The 24,919-nt window shown below is 47.3% G+C and overlaps 2 protein-coding genes across 3 annotated transcripts; both read right to left on the bottom strand.

Annotated features, from left to right (window-relative positions):
* Window positions 1-368: 368 nt before the first annotated feature.
* On the bottom strand, window positions 369-13,559 carry LOC136611031 (E3 ubiquitin/ISG15 ligase TRIM25-like). The gene is made up of 2 exons (XM_066590276.1): window positions 13,078-13,559; window positions 369-2,538 (listed from the first exon to the last, which is right to left on the bottom strand). Exon 2 carries the CDS (start codon window positions 2,534-2,536, stop codon window positions 923-925), a length of 1,614 nt encoding a protein of 537 aa, XP_066446373.1. The 5' UTR covers window positions 2,537-2,538; window positions 13,078-13,559; the 3' UTR covers window positions 369-922.
* A 6,344-nt stretch (window positions 13,560-19,903) lies between these two features.
* LOC136611034 (uncharacterized) lies at window positions 19,904-24,544 on the bottom strand. 2 transcript variants are annotated; one of them, XM_066590279.1, is made up of 2 exons: window positions 23,847-24,544; window positions 19,904-21,293 (listed from the first exon to the last, which is right to left on the bottom strand). In XM_066590279.1, exons 1-2 carry the CDS (start codon window positions 24,487-24,489, stop codon window positions 20,695-20,697), a joined length of 1,242 nt encoding a protein of 413 aa, XP_066446376.1. In that variant the 5' UTR covers window positions 24,490-24,544; the 3' UTR covers window positions 19,904-20,694. The 2 variants fall into 2 exon arrangements, with proteins under 2 accessions (XP_066446376.1, XP_066446375.1); XM_066590278.1 differs by lacking the exon at window positions 19,904-21,293 and adding an exon at window positions 21,309-22,349.
* Between the last annotated feature and the right edge of the window lie 375 nt (window positions 24,545-24,919).

Raw genomic sequence — 24,919 nt, 5'->3', positions numbered from 1 at the left:
GTTCCGTGGATCCTGGCGGCTTCCATAGGCTTCAACAGAAGCCTGTGGGAGCTGTCCCCACGGGACACCCGCACGAAAATGGAGCATGTCGCGTTTTTTTTCCCGCACGCGGATCCGCGCCTGACAGGAAAAATGACATCCACAGGTATTTAACTACCTGCTGGTGTCCAATGCATCCCTATGGGGCGCGGATCCGAGTGCGGGAGAAACGCTGCGGATTTTGAATATTAATTTACCCGTGGACATGAGGCCTTACTGATGATTTCAACATGAAAGAAGGACTGAGAAGCTTGACAATAAATCAAAATGTGGAACTTATACTCCAAACAATAGGTTCAGAACAAAGACGGTTAGAAAGTTGCTGGATAAACACCAAAAAAAGTATTTAATGAAATGCAAGAAAAAGATCTAAGATGTTATTTGAATTGGCAGTTGCTCTGTAGGCTTCTATAACACGTCCACAGGGGTGGGCTTCAGGTAATTGGGATCCTCTACAATCTAAAAAATGGTCTCTCGCCATTGACATAAATGAGAGGTAGGCCGCAGCTATATTTGCACTCCTTTAGCGTGGCTTCATAAAAGGACATCCATATCGTTGCATGGGGCTTTACTGACTGTCCGTATGCTTCCAATTTCATATGAGAACATAAAGAGTTTTGGGGAGAATGGCTCTAACAAACAGCCAGAGTATCATATGGTAACATTTCAAAGTCCATGTTTTTAATCCATTGTACAGTTCCCCTGCTTACAGACAATATGGGATATGGCACAGGAGATGCATTTCAGTTGAGGTAGAAGCAGTTGTCCATCTGATAGTGCCATATGGTCTTGGGAAAGACTCCTAGGGGCCAAATGCCTCTGCATTTAGATGCCACATTATTCCTTGCTGCCAACCACTGAGTGGATTTTAAAAAATATATAATCAGGTCTCCCAGCTCTTGACTGTCCCAGTTATTCTTAGACAACCATCATGTAGCCATAATACAGCATAAAGTGGCTGAGATAATGTGGCAGTGAAGGTATGCAAATGTCTGATGGGGTCACAGAGCTCATAAAAGGACAGCCGCCCGGCCTCATAATCCAGGCATATCCTGACCCTATCACTTGAGATCTTGTGAGGTAACTGGATATATGTAGTGTTGTGTATCACTCCATACTGACTATCATACTTTCCTCCAAATAAACCCCAAGACTTCTTATTACCCCCAATGTAGGACTGAAGTCCTCTTCTGTCCATACTGGCATAACACATCCCCACCCTCCAACTCCCTGCTTTACTGATCTCCACGTCCCAATAATGTCGACCTGAAGAAAAACTCCTGTTGCTTAAAACTTGATTAAATTGGAATCTCTTTGCTGTTTCTAGACGTTTCTTGTTTATTTGTGTCCTGGTTGCAGTTTTAAGGTCCTCTGATATATGTAAATAATTACCAGCTGTATTTACATCCATTAATATCTCTAAAGGACCCTCCGTATAGTTCCCGCTCCTGAAACCTCTTATTATGTCACATAATGCGTGAAATGTGTCTGAGATCACAGCTACATCCAGATCATCTACATCATGGAGCGGTTCACCATGTCCCCCCGTGTCCCCATCACCTCCATCATGTCCCCCCATGTCCTCAGGATCACACAAGTCCCCGGTGTCTGGTTCCTGTAAGACAGTCAGTGGATCAGTCATGTTACACAGCTCCTCCATGTGTCTCATCTTCCTGGACAGCTCGTCCTTCTTTACTTCCAGCTTCTGGATCAGAGCAGAGAGTGACAGTGACACCTGCTCTTCCTGCCTGGGGATCTCACACAGAACCTTATTTTCAAGGTCATCCAGGCGTTTCCTGATGTCTGAAAACAGGTCAGTCACTCTCTTTGTTAAATTAGCAGATTTTTCTTGTGTTTTTCTCCTTTGCTCCTCTAGACTCTGGACTATTTTTTCAGTCTCCTCTCTTTTAATGATCACTTTTTGTAGAACATTCTTCATTTTTTTCTTTTTCTTCTCGTAGGCCTCATCCAGCATCTCCACCTGATGTCCCCGATGTTCTCCTGCTACACTGCAGGACACACAAATGCAAACAATATCATTAGTACAGAAGTACTTTAAGAGCTCCTTATGGACAGAACATTTTCTGTTCTCCAGGTTGGCGCTGGGCTCACATAAGACGTGTTCTGCTGACTTGCTGTGAACTCTCAGGTGTTTCTCGCACAGAGAAGCTTCACAGTGCAGACAGGATTTAGCAGCCGGTACAGGAGAGTCCACACAGTAAGTGCAGAAGATCTCAGATTCCATCTTTTTTTGTTGAGTGAGCAGTAAATTCTCCATTATTTTACAGAGCACAAAGTTCCTCATCAGTGCCGGCCGTTCCTTAAACTCTTCTCTGCATTCAGGACAGGAATAAACTCCAAACTTATCTTGTGTATCCAGTGCACAATCAATACAGACCCGGCAGAAGTTGTGTCCACATCTCAGCATTACAGGATTTGTATAAGTATGCAGACAAATGGAGCAGTCCAGCTCATCTCTCAGATCAGCAGACGCCATGTCTGATAAAGGAAAGAAGAGAGATAACAGTCTTAGGGCCCTTTTACATACAACAATTATCATTAAAGCAACCGCATGACGGAACAAACTGCAGACATTTTTGACTAAAATTACACATACAGGTAATGGCTTTTAATTATGTGCATTTCCTCCAGGAGTTGTTTGCTCAGCTCGGCCTGTGTTTATGCAATGGTTATCTGGCCAGAATTCCATTGTTCTCCTCCCAGCTTAGTAAACAGTGTAATCATTATGTATGCAAAGCAAACACAATGAGTACATTGTTAAGAATGTCTTTTGAACAGCGAAATGATGGTTTTTATGCAGGCTAAAAACCAGCGCTAACGACCATTGAATAAATAGTGCACGGCTGCCCGTGTTTACATGTAACGATTATAGCTCACTTTCAGCCATTTGAACGAATTTGGAGTGGTAATCTTTGCATGTAAAAGGGCCTTTACACCTGAAAAGCATGAAACTTATTTCATTGTAATCTTCCAAAGAAAGCCTGATCAGTAAGTCCAGACTCAGACAACATACGGTACAGAATGGAAGCAGATAATTTCGACCCCTGTTTAGTGGCCGGCGCTCATAAAATTAATAGGAGCTGCACTTGCAATTACAAACGTTGGCCACAGAACAGGGGTCAGAGCTATCTGCTTCTGCTCTGTACCATGTTATGGCAATGATAGCGGTGCCCAAGCGGTGGACTCCAGTCGATCAACTATTGATGACCTATTCTGAGGATAGGTTATCAATAGTATTTGTCTGGAAAACCCCTTTGAGTATTCACTCACCTACTGCAATTACAGGAAACCATCTGGTCCTACAGTAGTGTTTTGAATAGGATTCTCCATCTAGTTTAAGAAGAGCTCTTAGTTTTTTTAGGTTGGTTTACACAGGTAGACATTTTAAAGAACTGATAAGTGATTGGTGGCTTAAACTGTTATGTAACAGGGATCAGAGGGTCAATTTCTTAAGGAAGATCCTCACTGCTGATGGGGAGGAATCATCTGCAGGTCATTGCTGGCTAAAAAGGCTCTTGAAACAGCTATTGTAAATCTAACACATGTGGCCTGCATTCACACGAACGTATATCGGCTCGGTTTTCACGCCGAGCCGATATACGTCGTCCTCATTTGCAGGGGGGAGGAGGATGGAAGAGCCAGGAGCAGGAACTGAGCTCCTGCCCCCTCTCTGCCTCCTCTCCGCCCCTCTGCACTATTTGCAATGGGGAGAGGTGGAACGGGGGCGGGGCTAATTATCAGCGCTTAGCCCCGCCCCGCCCCTTTCATTGCAAATAGTGCAGAGGGGCGAAGAGGAGGCAGACAGGGGGCGGGAGCTCAGTTCCTGCTCCTGGCTTTTCCATCCTCCCCCCCTGCACATGAGGATGACATATATCGGCTCGGCGTGAAAACCGAGCCGATATACGTTCGTGTGAATGCAGCCTTACTGTGGGGATCCTATGGAAAAGCTTTAAGTGGACCTTGATCCATCAAGGCTACTTTCAGAAGCAAGTACATTCAGGACATGAAAAGTTTAGACTTTATACACATTACTGCCATACTATGTCTCCATACAAGTTCCAAGTTAAGATTGGAGTTCCAAGTTCCAAGTTGGATTTCAAGATACCTGAACCTTTGTTCCTGCGGGAGAGTCTGGCAGCGACTCAATCCCCGGTCCCTGCTGAAATAAAAATGTACGCTGGGCCAAACATGCGTGTTTATGGTGAAGTAAGGGAAATAGCTGTTGGCTTAATTGATCAGTTAAAGGGGTTGTTCCACAATCAACAGAATAGGTGAGGTTGCACCCCAAGACCAACACTAATTCTGAGAATAGCAGCTCTGTGTTACTTTTTCCTCCTCCTGCAGGTTCACCGCACACCCTGCAGTGAGGAGGACACTGAATGGAGTGGTGGCCAAGCATGTGCTCTATTCATTTCAATGGGATCGATGGAAATAGCCAAGTACAAACACTCGTCCACCTCCAGCATTCCCATTGAAAATGAATGGAGCAATACTGCACATACTCAAGCACCACTCTATTCAATCTCTTCCCCTCTGAGGCAGGTGCAGCTAAAGGCTCATTTAGACACCACGATTATCGCTCAAAAGAAATCTTTTGAGCAATAATCGTGGTGTGGATTTACATGGCAAGATGATCTCTCAACATTCACTCAAACGGCAGTTTGATGACAGTTTTTTTTGCATAAGCTCTTAAGCAGCTAATTAGCTACTTAAGAGCTTATTAGTGTGTAAATCAAGGCTCCCACTGTATAGAGATGTTGTGTTCTAGGAGCACTCAGCTGGTATACAGCTGAGCGCTCCGAGTGGGGTATGCAGAAGACAGCTGGAGCCGGCAACAAAGACAAAATTCAGCAACTAAATGCCAATATTCAGGGAGCTGCAAGGAAAGACAAGGAAATAGACTGGAATGAGTGCTGCAAACAACTCGAACCAGAAGCCATGAAAGGCCATATGTGAGTCTTATTTTCACAGGTCAAGATGGCCTGAAAACCTTTTTTGGCAGACAACAGCACAATCAAAGGCAAAAATGGGAAGGAAATGTATGATCAACAGAGCATCAAGGAGAGGTGGAAGGAATAATCAGAGGAACTATATGCCTGCAACCACATACCTGGACCATTGCATGAGGTGGAGCCTGTGGACATGGAGCCTCCATTATGGAGTCAGAAGTGGTTATGGCAATGAAACAACTAGCCAAAAATGAAGTGCTGATAAATTCACTTTATACCAATCAAGAAGCCGCTGTGTGAACACATCATGGGTATACACGGTTACGTTTGTGTGGGCAAATAAGCACAGGGCCCACACAAACGTGCCCAAACAGGGGTTAGGGACAACAAGGAAACCTAAAACGGCAATCAGACTGGACATGCTGACGGAAACACCAACTGGACAGAGAACTGCATACTGCGGACTGGACTGATGGACATACCATGGGAATGACAAATAACCAAAACACTCACCTTGCATACCAGTACACAAAAGCAGATGATATAGCTATAAAAGTACGAGGTTGCCCGCAAGTCACGATCAAGGCTCCTCATTGTCTTGCGGGTCCCTACACTAGCAAGACAATATGTACCAGAGGACCCTAAGGGTTACCCTAGCGCAGAAATGGCAAACAAACTCAGCAGGAAACAGCGGAGACAGAAAATACAAAAACTGACAGAAAATAAACATGAGAACGGACATGAACCAACAAGACACCAAACACACAGCACACTGCAATGGACAAAGATACATGACTGCTCACCCTGAACACCAAACAGACACTGACAGGAGCTGGATATATATGTGAGCAAAGACCCAGGGGATAGGCTAGCAGGATGTCACCACACATAGCCAGCACAATCATGTCACACCTGTGGGCTTGTGCTCCTAGAAACCATAGTACTACAGGTCCCAGCAGCACAACCTAACACACACATTGGCTTGGGATCAGCAAAGGTGCCTGACAGGGCTGCATCAGTTCACCCTTCTTGTTTAACCTATATGCAGAAGTGATCATGTGGAAAATAGATCTAGACAAATTGGAAATGGGGGGGGGGGGGGGGGGAAATAGGTGGCAGAAACATCAACAATCTTCATTATGCGAATGGCCCAACTCTGCTTGCAGAAAGATAAGCAGGTCTGAAGCAGCTGATATGTAAGATTAAAACTGAAAGTGAAAAATGGGCCCCACCTGAATTTAGAGAAGACTAAAATTATGACAACTGCAAGTAATGGACAATGAGGCCATAGAATGCATGCGAAACTTCATCTTCCTTGGCTCAAAAATCGATGAGGCTGGAGCATCGAAAATCTGGAAAAGTAGGGATATCGGCATATCAACTAAACGCAGGATAGTGCAAACCCCCGTTTTCCCCATAGCCCTGTATGGATGTGAAAGCTGAACTGCGAAAAAAGCCGATAGAAGGAGGATTGATGCGTTTGAGGTGTTATGCTGGTGAAAGCTGCTGCAAATACCCTGGATGGCGAGAGTATCAAACAGAAAAGGCCTGAATCATATAACACCTAATATATCACTCGATATGACCGGCTCAGGCTCACGGATTTTGGCCATGTAATGCAGGCAAAGTTGCTAGAAATATCCATAATGCTCAGACAGATCAGTGTCAAAAGAAGACCTGGCCACCAAAGGACACGATGGCTGATACTGTCAGAGCGGATACTGGCATGGATATCACACACCTGAAAGAAGCAGCGCAAAACCGAAAAACATGGAAGGAGGAAGCCATTAGGGTCGTTGAGGGTCGTAAATAGAGATGAGCGAGTATACTCGCTAAGGGCAATTGCTCAAGCGAGCATTGCCCTTAGCGAGTACCTGCCTGCTCGAGACAAAAGGCTCGGGTGCCGGCGCGGGGGAGCGGTGAGTACCGGCAGTTAGCGGGGTGGAGAGAGGGAGAGAGAGATCTCCCCTCCGTTCCGACCTGCTCTCCCCCGCAGCTCCCTGCCCGCTGCCGGCACCCGAACCTTTTGTCTCGAGCGGGCAGGTATTCGCTAAGGGCAATGCTCGCTCGAGCAATTGCCCTTAGCGAGTATACTCGCTCATCTCTAGTCGTAAAGGACTAAACGGCTAGCAACAACTGTGGACAGATGATGAAAGTTGATTTTGGAATAACCCCTTTTAGACACAGCTATAATATGGCACCCAGGGAAGCCTATGGCCCCATACGGTACCTCTGTGTACATCCAATTTCATAAAGAGATATTCACACCTTTTTGGCATCTGTAAGAATCTAATGATGCTTCTTCCATTCGAGGCACTACAGAGTGTGTATGATGCCTTATGATCATTTTGGTCTCCAAGGCATGCTGTGACTTTTCCTCTCTTTCTTGGTCTCTGGAGATCTACCTTTAACTTTCCACTGCCATTTTTAAAAGGGTTGTACTGTTCGGAAAATTGTAGATCAATATATCAGTTACTTGCTTTTGCTATTACATTGTAGACTACAAAGATAAAAGTAGCCAAGGGGTTAAACAGTAACCATTCCTATATACTAGCAAATGCAATGTTACTGGGTGATGACATGTGCTAATGAGTATGTCATTGTATCTGAGAAGTCTGAGAAGTCTGTTAAGGCCCATTTACACTGGACGATTATCGCAAAAAATTTGCTAATCGGCGATTGTTTTACCGATAATCGGTGCACGTAACTGGCGCGGGGCACTTCAGGCACTTTTAGCTGATCCTTAAAATCAAGCTCACCTAAAAATCATCACTCACTTTTATCAGTCGTTCTCCACAGGGAGTGCTCATAGCATTGTTTTCCATGGAGAACAAAGGATCTGAGAGCAGATAATAGCCTCTATTAGCTGTGTTCAGTGAAGGCCTCATTTGCATACATAATTGGTATTTAAGTAGCTGAGTAGCTACTTAAATACCAATTATTTTTTATGCAAAATAATCGCTCAAAGCTGTCACTGTCCTCTGAGCAATTATCTGCTGGTGTAAATGGGCCTTTATAGTCACACCTACACTGTTTCCCTTAAAATAAGACATACCCTGAAAATAAGACATAGCATGATTTTCTAGAATTTTTGAGGATGCATAATGATTTTTCAGGCTTTTTGAGGATGCTTGAAATATAAGCCCTACTCCAAAATTAAGCCCTGCTAGCAGTTAATTAAAAAAGTCAATTTAAATAGTGTCCAGGCAGCTATAGATGTAAAAAAGTTAAACCTTTTTGAACAAAAATGAATATAAGACACTGTCTTATTTTCGGGGGAAACACGGTAATTCACACCTAATGGGTAAATGCACACAGGTGGAAATACGACAGCGGGAACTTCTGCCCGTGCCCGCTGCCATAGGATTGCATTAGTTGATGCAATCCTATGCAGACAGCCGCAATTTGACTGCGTGAAAACTTGCGCGGTATACAAATCGCGGCATGTTCTATTTCTGTGCGATCGCGGCCGACACAGAAACATCATGTCCGACACATGGTCTCTGCACTACACATGCCGGGAGCAGGTGAGCCGCGGGTCACTGCAGGGGCACGGCTCGCATCCCACTGCGAGATCTGACCTGGCCGTCTGCAGGAGGCCTAAAGGTGTGAACTTATGTTAATCATTTCAGTTATAGCCTATCATATATGTCTGTTAGTTTTGGGGGTATGTATTTTTGCTGTGATGTCACTTCTGATATAAACAACATGTAACTTTGAATACATTAGAAATCATTTGATACGGCATCAGACTGGCGTGATTCTCCTGGGGGCCCGTGCTTCTACACGGGATCTGACATTGTCTTCTCTTTCATAAACAAAACAAATTCTTAACATGTACCAGAATTTACTTATCTGTAGGACAGGTGATAAAAGGCTGATCATGGGGGGCCTCAACACTTGCACCCCCAATCGAGCTCAAGAATCGTCATCCCTCCATTCATTTTCAGTGGGACTGCCAGAGGTAGCCAAGTACTCGTACTCCGCTTATTTCATCAGCCCCATTGGGATGAGTGGAGCTGCGCATGTGCAACTGCCACTTCATTCAATCTGATGTCACTGTGGGCGGGTGCAGTGAAGCCGTAGTGGCGAGAAGAGTGGGCTACAAAACCCCTGTGCTGAGGATTGGTGGGGTCTCTGGTCTGATCCCCACCAATCAGACTTAACAACTATCCTATAGATAGGTAATAAAAAGTAATAAAAGTGAATTCTGGTACAACTGCTTTAACCCATTAAGGACAGTGAATTTACGGTGCTTGGTCCTAGGCTTTAATCTCAGCCAATAGAAAACATACAGTTTGGGATTAAAGCCCCTGCTTATGCAATCAATCAGAAGAAGGTTGGAGTCTCAGTTGTTAGTAACAGCTGATAACATGAAGGAAAAGGAAGAAGTGGTTTTTAACCCCTTCTGCCTTCTCCTTTACCTAGTACACAGCACTCAATGAGCGCTATGTATAAAGAAGTGAAAGTGGAAGTGTTTCTTTCACTATGCGAACAGGCAATCACATGACCACTGGGATTCCCTGTTACAGCAGAGCTGCAGGGTCCTAGTAGAACCTGATCAGCTTTGCCAGTGACTAATAAAACAAAAAAATGGGAAAAAAGTCAGAGAAAAAGATATTTAAAAAGTAGCCCTATATGTCTCAGAAAAAACAAAACTGCAAAAATACTTTTGGTAGCCGAAGCAAAAAAAAATGGCAGTCATCTCCTACATTTTCGTCCTAGAGCGTCGGGGGATGTATTAAGAGAGATCGCTGGGCAACCTCTCTTCATACAGCGCGGGCATCAGCTGTTTACTACAGCTGACACCTGCGGGCAATAGCTGCAATCAGCTGCGTAGCCGATCGCGGCTATTAACCCTTTAAATGCCACTGTCAATTCTGACAGCGCCATTTAAATTCTCCAAACGATGCTTGGGGGTACCGTATGGCTTCAACACGTGAGATCGCAGGGAGCAGTACAGGTGTCATGGCAGCTAGGGTCCTTCTGAAAGGCCCCAGGGCTGTCTTAGTAGGCTGCCTATCAAGCCGTCCCCGTGGGGTGGCTTGATAAACTGCCTGTCAAATCACAGTATGACGTAATGCTACAGCACCGCATGTTGTAGTCCCCCAGGGGGGCTTAAAAAAAAGTGAAAATAACATCAATAAAGTTTTCTCATTTTTTTGCAGAAAGTCCACGCAGATGCCGATTGCAGAATCCAAAATGCAAATCCAATCGTGTGCGACTGGCCTTAGAGGATCGACAAACGTTACCCATTGTTTTCAGTGGAAAACCTTGCACATTGCTCAGCATGCGATGTGTTTTACTGTCCCATTGAAAACAATGGACAACGCGTTTCGAGGAACGCAAAAAGGATATGCAGAGCTCATGTAAATGACTCAAAAGAATGAGGTTCATATTCGTGTGAGATTTGTGAGTCTCGCAACATGCAAATCTCACGCAAGATTCTCGGTCGTGTGAAATCGGCTTAAAGGGGTTCTGTCATTAGAAAAAAAAATCTATACTTACCTATTCCTCCCCTGTCAGTTTTCTTACAGCATCTTCTCCTGGCTCCTGCAGCGCCCGGGTCACCTCACTGCAAGCCGGCCGATTCTTCTTCTTCCGGTGATGAAGCGTCCATTCTCTGCAGTCTCCTTCCTGCAGGTCAGTGTACCCGGTCACTAGTAACGTATGCTCACTGCCTAGCAGGGGGTGCTGAGCTATTGCTGAGACTGTGCATGAACACTTGTGGCAAGACAGCGTGCATGCACAGCCTCGGCAATGCATCACAGAAGGGGAAATAAAAAATTAAAAACAGGTGAGAGGATGCATCTATACGCACTCCTCAGTCAGTAAGTAACGGCCGTTTTCTGTGATTGTTCACAGTCTCGGCAATGGCTCAGTATTCCCTGCTAGCCAGTGAACGCTACATCACTAGTGACCGGGTACACCAACCTGCAGGAAGAAGAATGCCGAGAATGGACGCTCCGAAACAAGAAGAGGATCCGGCTTGTTGTGACCTGACCCGGAGGACTAAGGCCTCCTGTCCACGGGCGATTTCTCACTGCGTTTTCTGCGGCGATAATCCGGCTGCCGGAAACGCAGTGAACACTTTCCATACCTTACTATAGGCTACTATGGAAAGCGCAGCCCCGCTGACCACGAGCGGACAATCATAGAGATTCTCCGCTCGTAGGAAGTAAATCTCAGCATGCTGCGACTAGCCGCAATTCTCCGCGATGAGCCTGTTAGATAGGCTCAGTGCGGAGAGCTGTCAGCTCTCCCTGCTCCCCAGCAGCGGCTCCCGCGGCGGACATCTGCCGCGGGATATCGCTTCCCCCATGGACGGGAGGCGTAAGGCCCAATGTCCACGGGCAAAATGGAATAAGGAAAACTACGTAGCTCTTCCGCACGCGTGATCCACACCCATAGGAAATCATTGGACACCCGCGGGTAATTAAATCCCTGCAGATGTCATTTTTCCGTGCCGCACGGATCGCACGTGCGGGAAATCACCCACAGCATGCTACGTTTCATGCAGTTTTCCCGCACAGACGGCTCCTACTGAAGCCAATGGAAGCCGTCCAGTCCTGCGGCACAGACGTGGCTTTCACTGCGTCCATGCTGCGGGAAAATAGGAGTTAAAAAAAAAAAGAAAGTGTGCATGAGGGCGGCCTGCTGCCGACAGACCAAGCACATCCACCGGGCCGAAGAAAGAAGATATGGCCGCGACAGAGGGGAGACCCGCAGCGTCCGGACAGGTAAGTATAATATATGTATTGGCCTCATGTCTGCGGGGCAGGAGGGACCCGCTGCGGGATTCTGTATGGGGAATCCCTGCGGGCCCGAGTTTCCCTGTGGACATGAGGCCTTAATGGAGATCAGCGACGAGAAGATGCGGTAAAAAGACGGCCGGGGAAGGAATAGGTAAGTATTGATATATTTTTTTTAATGACAAAACCCCTTTAAGGCTTCATGCACAGCGGATTTGATATGTGGAATCCGTGATTGCCACCCACGCGGGAGATCCGCAGTACCCCATAGTCGTCTATTTACCGCGAATTCCGTACAAATGAGCTCCATTGATCACTATGGAAGCGAGTAGAGATGAGTGAACGTACTCGGTAAGGCCGATTTCGCAATCGAGCACCGCGATTTTCGAGTACTTCACTACTCGGGTGAAAAGTACTCGGGGGCGCTGTGGGTGAGCGGGGGGTTGCAGAGGGGAGTGGGGGGGAGAGGGAGAGAGAGAGGGCTCCCACCTGTTCCGCTCTGCTACCCCCCGCTCCACCACGCCCCGCCCCACAGCGCCCCCGAGTACTTTCCACCCGAGTAGTGGAAGTACTCAAAAATCGCGGTGCTCGATTGCGAAATCGGCCTTACTGAGTACGTTCGCTCATCTCTAGAAGCGAGCGATCTGTAATATATCCGCAATTCAATTGTGGATGTATGGTGGATTTGTAGGCAGATACCTCTCTTGTTGCTTGGAGCCCCAGCAGGGGGAACGCGGTCACTGTGGGCTTGCAATTTTTTTCCGTGTGGACGATCTGCTGTACATCCGCGCGGAAAAACAATCACATCCGCGATCGCCGGGAAGCATCTAAAAATCATTTGCAGGTCTTCTGCTGCAGTAATCCGTGTGTAGAATCGGCGTGTGCCACGTGCATGAGGCCTAAGGGTGGCTTCACACGGGGACGACTATCGTCCAAATAGTCACTTGAAAGAGTGAATGTGATAGGCGGTCGGTGTAAACACGGTGACCAGCAGCGTACTGCGCCATCATCTGTTCTCGAGTCGCTTAGTTTTAGGTCACCTAAAAAATAGTCGCTGGTTGATCCGGTCTAATGAGGCGATCACGTCTTTCAACGACCCGCCAACAACCTGATAGGGAGGTTGGCGCTTCAACGACTGCAAAAATGACCAACAATCGCTCTGCGTAAAAACACAGAAACAACAATCGTTGGTGCGCTAACAACTTGCCGTAGCGATTATTTGCAGGGACTTCAGCCGATAGTTGTCCTGTATAGCCTCCCTAAGGCAGAACATGGAAGGACCACAAATCACCGATCACTAACACAGGATCTCTCACCAGTAGCGCCGGCATCTACGGTACAACCGGCCGGCTCCCCTTCCTCGGCAGCAACTCTTCACAAGTGGGTCTTCAGGAGGAGGCCTCACCGTGCCTCATATCCAGCACCGGCTGCGGAGGAGCAGGGTTCCTCTTATGTCTTTGCTTTTACCCCAAGGCTCAGCTTCTGTTTAGTGTTGGGCTGATAATCCCAGGGAGGCGGAGGAACCTGGCTTCAAAGAAACTTGAGAAATGCAGCAGGATCTCCTGCAAGGTCTCCATGCGAGTAGACGTCCCCCCACCTCCTGCGTCCTCCCTCTTCCTGGGACATCACAGCCATTCAAACCACATGGACCCGCTGACCGTGGAAGCTGTCCTTATATTCTCATGTCTCCTGCAACAAGGGGACTGCAGCGTTACAGGAGGCTAAATGATCCATCGGGACCCCCTGCGGACAATAAGGAACCGCATGAACTCGTCACGCAATATAATGCAGCATGCAAAGCCAGTGGGCAGAAAATATCTGATGAACCTGGCAGCAAACGTTCCCCACAGCGCCACCGCAGGAGAAATGAGGCATGACACGAATTGTATTTCATTTTTCTTTATATTTGAATATAAGGGAGATGGGAGAATACCTCCGCAGCGCCACCTATTGGAAGGCAGCATTCCTTCAAGCCAAAGTCAGACTTCTTATACAAGCTCTGTAACAATGATCGGGAATGGTTTTATTTCATCTCCCTTATTTGCATATTACCCAGAGGAGCGTGCATGGCCATTTGAGTCTCCCCACTCACCGCCTAGGTGCTCTCCCTAAGGAGAAAAGATAGCGTTTCTGATCCTCTTTACATTTGACACATATGCTGTGAGCCTGGCCTTAGGGAGAACACTTAGTAGGTGAAAAGAGACTTATAATGCCATGCATGCTCCTCTGGGAAATTTATGCAAATGGGAGAGGGAACAAGGACTCTACAGCGCCACCTATTACATGTATGCTGGGGAAATTCTGACATACACTGAATAGCCAGTTTATTAGAGACACCAGCTGTTTCACGACTGCAGCTTCCCTGTATGGAAATTAGACTTGTAACAGCAGAGTGCAGTATACGGTTTTTTTATACATTTTTAAGAGCTGCAATCTCCTTTAAGTGACCAAGCCTGTTTGCGCCTCAGTGACGGAGCCAAATTTTGGAAATCTGACGTGTCACTTTAACATACAATAACTCTGTAAAGATTTTGCATATCCAAGTGATTCTGACATTGTTTTTTCTCCACATGTTGTACTTCATTTAGGGGGTAAAAATAGACGGATAGAATTTGTGAATATTTATTAAAAGTGCAACACTGGGAAAATATTGAACAAATGATCATTTTTTTCACATTTTCAATTGCAATATCTGAAATATGTGCAAACATCCTGTACACATTTTTGATAAGATATATATTTCCATCTGTTTACTTTATTCTGGAAGCACATTTGAAAAACTTTCATTTTTTTTAACCATTTAGGAGACGTACAAATTTAATAGTGATTTTCAGCATTTTGAGGAACATTTTGTTTTCCTGCACCAAGCCCCGTTTGCAAAGGCTCATAGGGGTCAGACTGATAGATACCCCCACAAATGACCCAATTTTAAAAACTACACCCCTTAATGTATTCACTGGGGGGGTCAGGAATATTTTTACCCCACCGTTTTTTCAGGGATTAATGCAATTTAGAGGAGAAAAACTAAAATTTCAGATTTTTGCAAATACGTAATTTTAATGGCAGTTTTTTTTTTCCTCTAGTGCACATGAAAATGAGAATTTACTGTCCAAAATGTATCCCCCTGTTTGTCCCGTGTTCAGAGACATACCCATTGTGGCCCTAATCTTATGTCTGTATGCACAACGGGGCCCAAACCGAAAGGAGCAGCCGGTGGCTTTCAGAACAGACATTTTGCTTGAAGGCCTTTTAGGCCCCATTGCCCACTTGTAGAGCCCTTGAGCGGCCAAAACCATAGAGAACCCCCACAAATGACCCCAATTTAAAAACCAGACCCCTTAACGAATTCCTCTAGGGGTGTACTCGTATTCTGACCCCACAGTTTTTTAATGAATATAAGCAAAGGAGAAGGAAAAAAAAATACGATTTTCATTTTTTTAGCAATTGTGTCAATTTAAAAGCAGGTTTTTTTGCACAACATACACACATATGTGAGCAGAATTGTGTAATCCAATGCATTTGATTGTTGCGCGTATTACCGCGGATCAGACGCATGCGGAATCCACAATTTCTATCCGATCGTGTGAGACCAGCCTAAGGCAGATCGCTAACTTTTTATCACGTGACCGGGGACCGCTCAACAAGGCCACCCATCACTGCTCCAGGCACTCTGCGACTGTTGGTAGCCGGAGCAAGGAGCTTTTACATTTCCCAGGCTCCCTGGCTTCTGCACATGTGTCCGGCCTTTTGCCGGCAGACGCATGCACAGAAGCCGGGAAGGTGCATGGAGGATGATCACGTCGAGGTTCAAATGCGGAGGCCTCTGGTAAGAAGTTTCATCTCCTCTCACCAATTGCATCGTTTTTTTTTTACTTTTTTATTACTTTTACGTAATCGCCATTATCTATTGGATAACGGCGATCACGTGACCGGAGACTGCATACCGCAGCCCCCTGTGGCATCTTTGCTTGCTCTCGGCTACCTTTTTTAGCCAGGAGCAGGGAGAATTTAAATTTACAGGACAATTCTTGACTTTTGCGCATGCATCTGCCATTTTGCTGAGGGGTGCATGCGCCAAAGCTGAGAAAGGTCTGTGGATAAAGATCCAATCGAGGGACAAATCTGGGACCGTAAGGGGAGATGAAACTTTAACTTTTTTAACTTTTTTTTTTAACTTTACATGATCACCGTTATCTGATGGATAACGGTGATCATGTGACCGGGATCCGCATACAGCGGTCCCTGATACCATCTTCCTGCACTCGGCCATCATTGACATCTGGGTGCAGGGAGATTTTAAATTTGCCAGCAGTGAGGGCTCTGCATGCCGCCTCTGGAATGCGTATCATAGGTTCGCCACCACTGGAATAGGGCTTTGTCACGGTGGCACTACCATCTCTCACCCAGAGGGTAACCAAAGAGAACGTCCAATGGTTCGAGGGAAGGCTATTAAAAATGAGGAGTTCTTGAGTTACTTGATATGTCACATGTGACACCACCATTCCTTCCTCCGCGGTGGAGATGAAGATGGAATAAAGTCCACACAGATGCAGAGTAGTTGAACCAACAGTTGCTGGAACAGTCGACAGCTGTAATTATACTTGAATAATTAAAGTTCTCAGTAGATTGAAGTAGGCTCAGCAAAACACATCGATGCAGGCAAATCTAGTGATGAGGACAGGGAGGCAGACACAGAATGACACCAGGCCCACAGTCCAAGTTATCTGTGCAGCACCGCGCCTTGAAAATACTCCTTAGAAAAAGGCACAAACTCTCCATCGGTCACTTACTCCTGACGTCTCTGTCCCTGCACGGCGGACTCCAATACTCCAGTCATACAGCACAATGCTTGTAAGACGTGTTCCTAGGAAAGACATCTTGGCCACCTCTCCTTCTCCTTCATCTTCACCACATGCAGGTTGAAGGTACCTGCATGTAGGCAGCACTCCAACACGACAGCACTCAACTCCAAGCAGACCAGTTTCAGCAAGCAAAAAAGCCAAAAAAACCAATCATCCAGCTTGCAAACACATATAAGAAACATGGTCACATGACTTACAAAAGTTACATTTCCAGACATGACCCAGACAGTAACCCATTCAGTGCTGAAGCTAGGCAATACACTTCATAGTCAAGCAACATAAAACGTACTGATAATACATATAAGCATGAGACGACATAGATCAATCAGAACCTTCTAGAAACTTTCATACATAAACTTCTGTACACTACACAAGCAGATACACGTTTGTTGGCTGATTGATAGCAGAGCTCCCATTGTCAACAGGGCATGCTTTGCTGTAACTTGGGGGGAACCCGTTACTGAGTACTTTTCATAGGAAAGCGTTTTCCTTTTGTTTTATTCTCTTTATGTGTTACCGGTGGTGAAGTAGCCACAGTGATACTTCTTTAGTACGGTACACTATGCTGACTAAAGTATTGGGACACACATAGAAGATGAGGAAATTAGTTTTTATTCACATTTTTCAATACGATGTTGGGCCATCTTTGGCCTCGATGACCGCAGTAACCCTCCTAGGTCAATTTCCACTAAATTTACATAGATATGTGGAGGGATTTGTCTCCATTCTTTGAGGAGAGATTCAGCTAGTGATGATGGACGTGTTGAATGTACACAGATACGGCGTTCTAGTTCATCCCAAAGATGCTTGATGTTGATTAAGATCTGTACTTTGGACGGCCAATTAGGTTTGCAGACGTTCTGCACCTCCACACTGCGTGCCGTATGACATGGCGCTCGGTCATGTTGGTGGAGACACGGCGCTGTACCAGAGTATTACCACAGGGGGGGTGATGCCACATTGTCTGAAATGTGTCTGCAACCATTGGCATTGAGGGTGGACTTCACTATAACCAATGGCCCTGGTCCTTCCCAGCAGAACCCCCCCCAACACCATAACAGAACCTCCTCTAAACTTCACTGCTCGGACGATGCACCTGTGTAGTAACCGTTCCCCAGACAATCGCCACACCGAGTGCCACCATCCGATTTGAAGATGGTATACTATGATTCATCTGTCCACAACACTTACTTCCACTCATTTACAGTCCAAGAACGACGCTCCAAGCACCATCGCAGGCGCCGCTGTGCAGTCACTGCTGTGATGTTGTGTGCAGCCGCTCGTCCATGGTAACCCTTCACATGCCGTTCCCTATGGATGGTTCTGGTACTAATGGATGTCTCAATGTCCTGTGAGACCCCCTGAGCGAGGGCAGATGATGTGTGTGATGTCTTCACAGCTCCTACAAGGCTTTGTTATCCCCGGTTTGTCAGGTTACAAGGTTCCCCCGAACATGGCTGCACCACAGACATCAGATGGTTTCCATTTCCCAATAACATTGCCAACTATGGACTTTGGAAAGTCCAAAAGCACAGCGATGTCCTGTACTGATTGGTTGGTAAAAAATGGGTTGACATATGATAGTGCGCTATATAATTTATATGTAGCAAATAAGTGAATTCCACTCACCTGGTACTCAGGAGGAGTCCCAATTGGGACCCATCTGTACCTAGTCTCCAAGTCTGCGTTTCAATAGATCTCTTGTCCTTTGATCCAGGAGAGTCGTCTTGAAGGGTGGAAGCCCGCTGGGTAACCACTAGCTTTCAATTAAAGCCAGGCAGAAAAAATAAAAAAGCTCCATGCTCTAGGACTATGAGAACATTCTTAAGACCCATGGATCTAATGGTTAAAATGTGTTTACTTGTTCACTGTGCAACGCGTTTTGGCATGCTGTGGTGCCTTTCTCAAGCACTGATTGGTTGGTGACATCCCCCCATCAGACCCCATTGTCAGCTTTGTGGTTTCCTGGATCCACTTTCTTCCCTTTTTTGAAGATAGGGACAACATTTGCCCTTTTCTAATCTTCCGGGACTTCTGTTCTCCAGGAATTTTCAAAGATTATTGCAAGTGGTTCAGCAATTACCTCCGCTGCTTCCTTTAGTATCCTAGGATGTAATTCATCTGGACCTTGAGATTTGAATTCATGTAAGTTAGCTAAGTCTTCCCTCACCATCTTTCTGCTTGTAGATAGCCTGCATTTCCCAATAGCACAGGGAAGATCAGTTGATGTTACATCTACTTTCTGAGAGAAAACAGATACAAAATAGGAATTTAAACATTTGGCCTTCTCAACATCATTCTTAACCAATTCACTATTTTCATCTTACAAGCATCCAATAGCATCTTCGACTTTTCTTTTGCTTTTGATATACCCCCAAATCCTTTTTTTATTTCTTTTGGCCTCTGTTGCAATCCTCAATTCATTATTAGCTTTTCGGACACTTTCCCTACAGTTTCTGCAGACCACATTATATTCTTCTTTAGATATTCCCCCCTCATTGATAAACTGATTTTTCTTCGTTTTTACCATGTGTGCAAGTTCTATGTTCATCCATCCGGGTCTCTTTAAATGCCTCCCATTCTTCCTTCTTGCTAACGATTGTGCCTTGAGAATCTCATTCCACAATATTTCCCAACCTTCTTGGACATTTCTGTCCTTCAGAACATCCAGCCATTGGATTCATCCTACTCTCTTTCTGAGTTCATTAAAATCTACCTTTCTGAAATCCAACCTTGAGGTCTGAGTCTTCTCAGGTCTTCCTCCCCTTGTTATCCAACCTCCAAGGATATCATGATCACTGCCTCCTAAGGTCCCAGCCACCCTTACTTCCTCAACCATTCCCTCACTGTTAGTAAGAATTAGGTCCAAGATAGCAGATCCCCTTGTTTTCTCTTCTACCTTTGGGAAGATAAAGTTGTCAGTAAGAGCAGATAAGAATTCATTGGATCCATTACTTTTACCTGAGAGAGCAGGTGCAGTGAACTCTCATAAGAGACAGAAGTTATATAAGGTGTGCAGGTGACTTGCGCCGGTCAGGTGAGAGTGTCGGCCAGCTGGAAAGTTGAACAAGTGACCTATGGTAAATTACCAGATGGTTCTCCGGGTATCAGGCACGGATGTGAGGATCTCTCTCTGGAGAGACTTTTGCGCTTCCCTGTTACGCACAATTCCCCTCCGCCTGAACCCTAACCTTGCCCTACAACAGCCATGGGCCATCGGTCTTTGATGATAATATTGTATTAAGCGCTACGGAATATGATGACTGGGGGCATCAGCCTGACTGACGCTCCCTTTCCAACTAATACCAAAAAACTTACCGACAACTTCTTTAATGTCAAATGTGGGGTAGGCCACAGCTTTATTAACGATTTAACCCTTACTACCTATTTTTTCTAACTCGCTAACCCTTCCCATGCTCCAACCCGCTTTAACTTAACTGAATTCAACTTTAACAGTTCCACTGGACGTTTGTAAGCCCGCTTTCCTTGGGCTTGTAAACCTTCCCTCAAACCAGCATGGAAAGTTCAGGCAAAACCAGCTGTGACGACTTCCAACAACTACAGTCTTATAAAGTCTCTCTTCGCCCAATCCCCCGGGCGGGTGGGTGGGTGTCTTGCACGGCTCCGTCTTCTCTCTTCACTTGCTTCTCACTTCTGTTCCTCTTCCCTTCTTCTTTCCCCCTTTCCGTTCTAAGCTCCTCCCCCTTTCTATCTCGCTATTATACTAAAGCTCCGCCCCCAGTCCCCTGCAGCCGCGTTACTCACTGTGCTGCATAAGAGACTGGGGGCATCAGCCTGACTGACGCTCCCTTTCCAACTAATACCAAAAAACTTACCGACAACTTCTTTAATGTCAAATGTGGGGTAGGCCACAGCTTTATTAACGATTTAACCCTTACTACCTATTTTTTCTAACTCGCTAACCCTTCCCATGCTCCAACCCGCTTTAACTTAACTGAATTCAACTTTAACAGTTCCACTGGACGTTTGTAAGCCCGCTTTCCTTGGGCTTGTAAACCTTCCCTCAAACCAGCATGGAAAGTTCAGGCCACGCGGCATGCGCCGCATTCTTCACGGCGCATTCCGCCCCACCCCACGAACCCGAGCTAGCGCAGCCTCGACTCCATCCTGCAGTCCCGACAAGAACGTGTCCAACCCGACTTCGTTCAGGTGTACCCCGTCACTCCTCAGTGCACCTCTCTCTCTGTCCTCCAGCTCCCAATGTCGTATAGCAATCCCCCCCAGGGAATGCACAAATTTCGAGACCCTTTGGTTGACCACCTTCCGGACATTCTCAATTGCTTCGGGGCTTTTTGCCCCCCTCCAACGTCTCCTGCCGATGATATCCGACCAGACCAACATGGACTCCTGAAAACACTCCCTAAAACGGAGCATGTCTTGTTTCATTAGGACGAGTAGATCGCCCAATTTTATTTTTCCTAGGTCGTTCCCCCCGGCGTGCACGACCAGAATGACTCGCCGGGGGGTCCACCTGCTAATGTCCGTGATAATTTTCAGCAAACTGGGCCACTGCAGGCCTCTAACTCCATACCAGTTTACCACCGTGTCCGTCAATCCCAGGCTCCTTCCTGGTGGCCGAGTTGCTGCCCGCCTTTCGGCCCAATACACAAAAGAATGACCGACAATCCATATTTTCCACGGTTCCGCAGCTGAAAAATAGAAAAACAAAGAAAACAGAACCCGTACCGTCCAACCGAAACGACTTAAACAACATACAGCAAAAACTTTGCCACTCCTAATTACTATAACACTAGGTCTGGTCTGATGTATGATTTGTAGGCCTGCGACTTCCATCTGCCCAGACGTTTTACGTCCTCCTCCTTCATACCATGTGCGTCTGCCATGGTTGCCGCCCCTATTCTAAAAGAATGCGTACCGAATTCGGACGCATTCAGGCCTGCCGCGCGTAGGGATGAACGAAAAACCGCCGAAAATTGGAACCCGGGTGAGGGGTGTGCCATGCGCATGAACAAAAAATTGGTCACAGATGTTACGCGAGCTCATATACTCGCGTACCGTGGCTACCGGGCACCACTTGGAGCCAAGGCTGTTAATCGCTAACCACTCGCCTCTGCCGTACATGTCTGTTTTGGACTTTCTAATGCATACCCGCAAAGACTCCCCCGAGGGAATAACGTCGTTGTGGCGAAGGCCGCCCGGCTTGTTTTTACTAGCCGGGACCAACTCACCGATGCGCAATGCCGCGAAAAACGCCACCGAAAAAGCTGCCCTGAATAGCAGCGCTTCCGAGCTATTGTCGCAAACACTTTCTAACAGTTCTAGAAGCCTTACTAGCAAGGAAAACGTAATCGGACGTCGCTTGTCAACGCGCGTCTTCTCCTTTTTCCAGCCGCGTATTACTTGGCGGAACATAAAATCCTTTGTAACATCCGCCTTGCCGTGGAGTTTCAATAAAAACGCTACGCCGGCTAAGTGCTTTTTTGCTGCACCGACGGACCGCCGTTTTTTGCGCAAAGCTGCCAGCATATCCAGCGTCGCCGCCCGCGCCTTCTCGCCATCGGCGACGGAACCGCCTGACAATGAAAGCCAATGTAGCCAGATAGAATTATAACTGTTCCACGTCGCACGCGTGACCGATGTCTCCACCAGCTTCAGTAATTCTGCTCTACCAGCTTCCATAAGTGAGGGGGGCATCGTGCCCCCTCGACCTCCGCCTGTGGATGACGGTCCCTGAACGCTTCCATCTGAAAACGAGAGAGTGCGTCAGCCGCCCCATTGTCACGACCCGGAACATGCCTGGCTCGCAAGTAGATATTGCTTTGTAGACATTTTAAAACAACGTGTCTCAACAACGCCAACACGGGTGGAGAAGCCGATGTCTGCTTATTGATAACATGTACTACTGCCGCATTGTCTGACCAGAAACAGACCTTGCGGTCCTGAAACTCCGAGATCCATAATTCCAAAGCTACCACCACGGGAAAAAACTCCAACAGTGTCACGTTTTTGGTCCACTTTCTAAGCAACCAACTCTGGGGCCAGGATTCCCGGCACCAGTGGTTATTGAAAATGACCCCAAAACCTCCTGATCCCGCAGCGTCCGCAAACAGGCATATGTCGCTTCCGGTCACCTCCTCCTTAGGGCATATCACCTGCCCGTTGAAGGATTGCAAGAACACCTTCCAGATATGTAAATCAGCTCTCATCCCCTGAGTCACCCGCACGAAATGGTGAGGCTCCCGAATTCCCGTCATGGCTAAAGTTAGCCTTCTCGAGAAGACCCGCCCCATGGGGATAACTTTGCATGCAAAGTTAAGCAGGCCTGCCAGACTCTGTATCTGGCGCAGGATGACCTTCCTGCAGCTGGACACTTCATTGACCACCTGGGTCAGCCTTGCTACTTTCTCCACTGGTAGCCTGAAAACCATGTCCTCGGAGTCGATCTCGATACCGAGGAAGGTGATCCGTGTTACTGGGCCCACCGTTTTTTCCTCTGATAACGGGACCCCTACCCGACGCATGAGAGACTGGAAGGTCTTTAGCAGAATTGCGCAATCGGCTGATGTCTCCGAGCCCACAAACAAAAAATCATCTAAATAATGTATCACCGATGAGACGCCCGTCTCGTGCTTGAGTAACCACTCCAGGAAAGAACTAAACAATTCAAAATAATAACACGAAATCGAGCATCCCATCGGCAGACACATGTCTATAAAAAATTGACTCTCGACCCGGCACCCTAGAAGGTGAAAACATTCGGGATGAACAGGTAACAACCGGAAAGCGGACTCAATATCCGTCTTTGCCAGCTGAGCTCGCCTGCCCGCCGCCCTAACCAAACGCACCGCACAATCAAAAGACGTATACGTCACCGCCGCCTGATCTTTCGATATGCCGTCGTTAACTGATTCACCGGCGGGAAAAGAAAGGTGATGAATTAAACGAAACTTACCGGTTTCCTTCTTAGGTACTAAACCCAAGGGGGAAACCCGCAAATTGGTAAATGGCGGTGTTCCGAAAGGGCCTTTCCGTTGGGTCACCATCTGTACACAAAGTTGAGCTTCCAGACACATTACTCACAGGCGGGCCTCTGCCCCCCGGTGAACCACCGGATCCTGCAAGCCCCTCTTGCGGATCCACCTTGCTCAACAAAGACTTCAACACCGCAACCAAATCTTGTGTTTCCGCGCCCTTCGCGGGATCCATCACATTACACCAAGCATTTTGTAATGACAACTCACCAGCTCGACCGACCTCCGGCAGCGCCAAGGGTGATGTCCCAGCTGTATCCCTCCTCCGGATCCTGCGGTCTGGCGTGGGCTGACGACTGTCCTTTTGCGTAGCCTCCTGCGCCCTTTGCTGATAGGCCAAACCAGGCTGGTGTCCGCACGACCGTCCATGCGAGTGGCCATGACTTCTGTAACTCCTGTAGTCTCTTGAACTTGGCTCGACTTGTACGTTGAGCAGGTGCCGATGTTCTTCAGAGTCCCGTCTACCTTCTCCTGAGCTGCTCCTATCTACTCTGCTGTCTACTCTTGCCCTGCTGCTGCTGCTACTTGAAGCGCTGCCCGCCTGCTCTAGCTGGCCCGAACGCCTGGATTCTAATCTTATCGCCCTGGCTCTGTCCCTGCGCCTACGCCTAGCGCCCTGCCCTTGGCGGCTACTGCTAGCGTAATTAGCTGAAACTTGGGATGCATAACCCAACGTTTCTTGCAGCCTTGGGTCGAGGTATCTCGGGTTAACGAAACACCGATGCTGCATGCCTGTAGCGGGTGGCTGCACTACTGAAGTGTGTCTGCTTGGCCTCTGTGTGGTGTATGACCCCCTTTGCTGTCCCGGGTATAGGGAAGACTCCGGTCTATTAGCGCCATAGTAAGATGGCATACCGTGGCTACGACTCGCTTGGCCCGCTGCAAGTGGGCTCTGGGTCGGGCTACGTGACCCCTCGCACCGGCTATCCCTCCCCCGTTGTGCCCTTCCTGGGCTTAAAATGTCAGGGGTTGGGCTGCTAGCGGGGGTGCTAGCGGGGCTGCTAATGGGGCTGCTGGCGGGGGTGCTGGCGGGGGTGCTATAGGTGGCTGCTGTTCCCGTGATGTTCCCCCTCCTACTTGTCCCCCTGCCCTTCTGTTGCCTACCTTCCGCCCTGCGCTCTGGCTGCGATGCTCTGCGGTGTTGGCGGGGTACGCGCCCTTCCCGCGTGTTCCCTCTCTCCTCCGTCTGGCTCATGACCGCACCGCTCCTCGTCTGCGCTGTTTTTCGCGCCAGCGCGCGCTGCCCTGTTGCGCTGGGTGCTGCTGCTGCTGATGCTGTAGAA

Source organism: Eleutherodactylus coqui, chromosome 2, assembly GCF_035609145.1.
Source record: "Eleutherodactylus coqui strain aEleCoq1 chromosome 2, aEleCoq1.hap1, whole genome shotgun sequence".
Taxonomy (NCBI): Eukaryota; Metazoa; Chordata; class Amphibia; order Anura; family Eleutherodactylidae; genus Eleutherodactylus; species Eleutherodactylus coqui.
The sequence above is the reverse complement of the archived record's forward strand: the minus strand, read 5'-3'. Positions and strand labels throughout refer to the sequence as shown.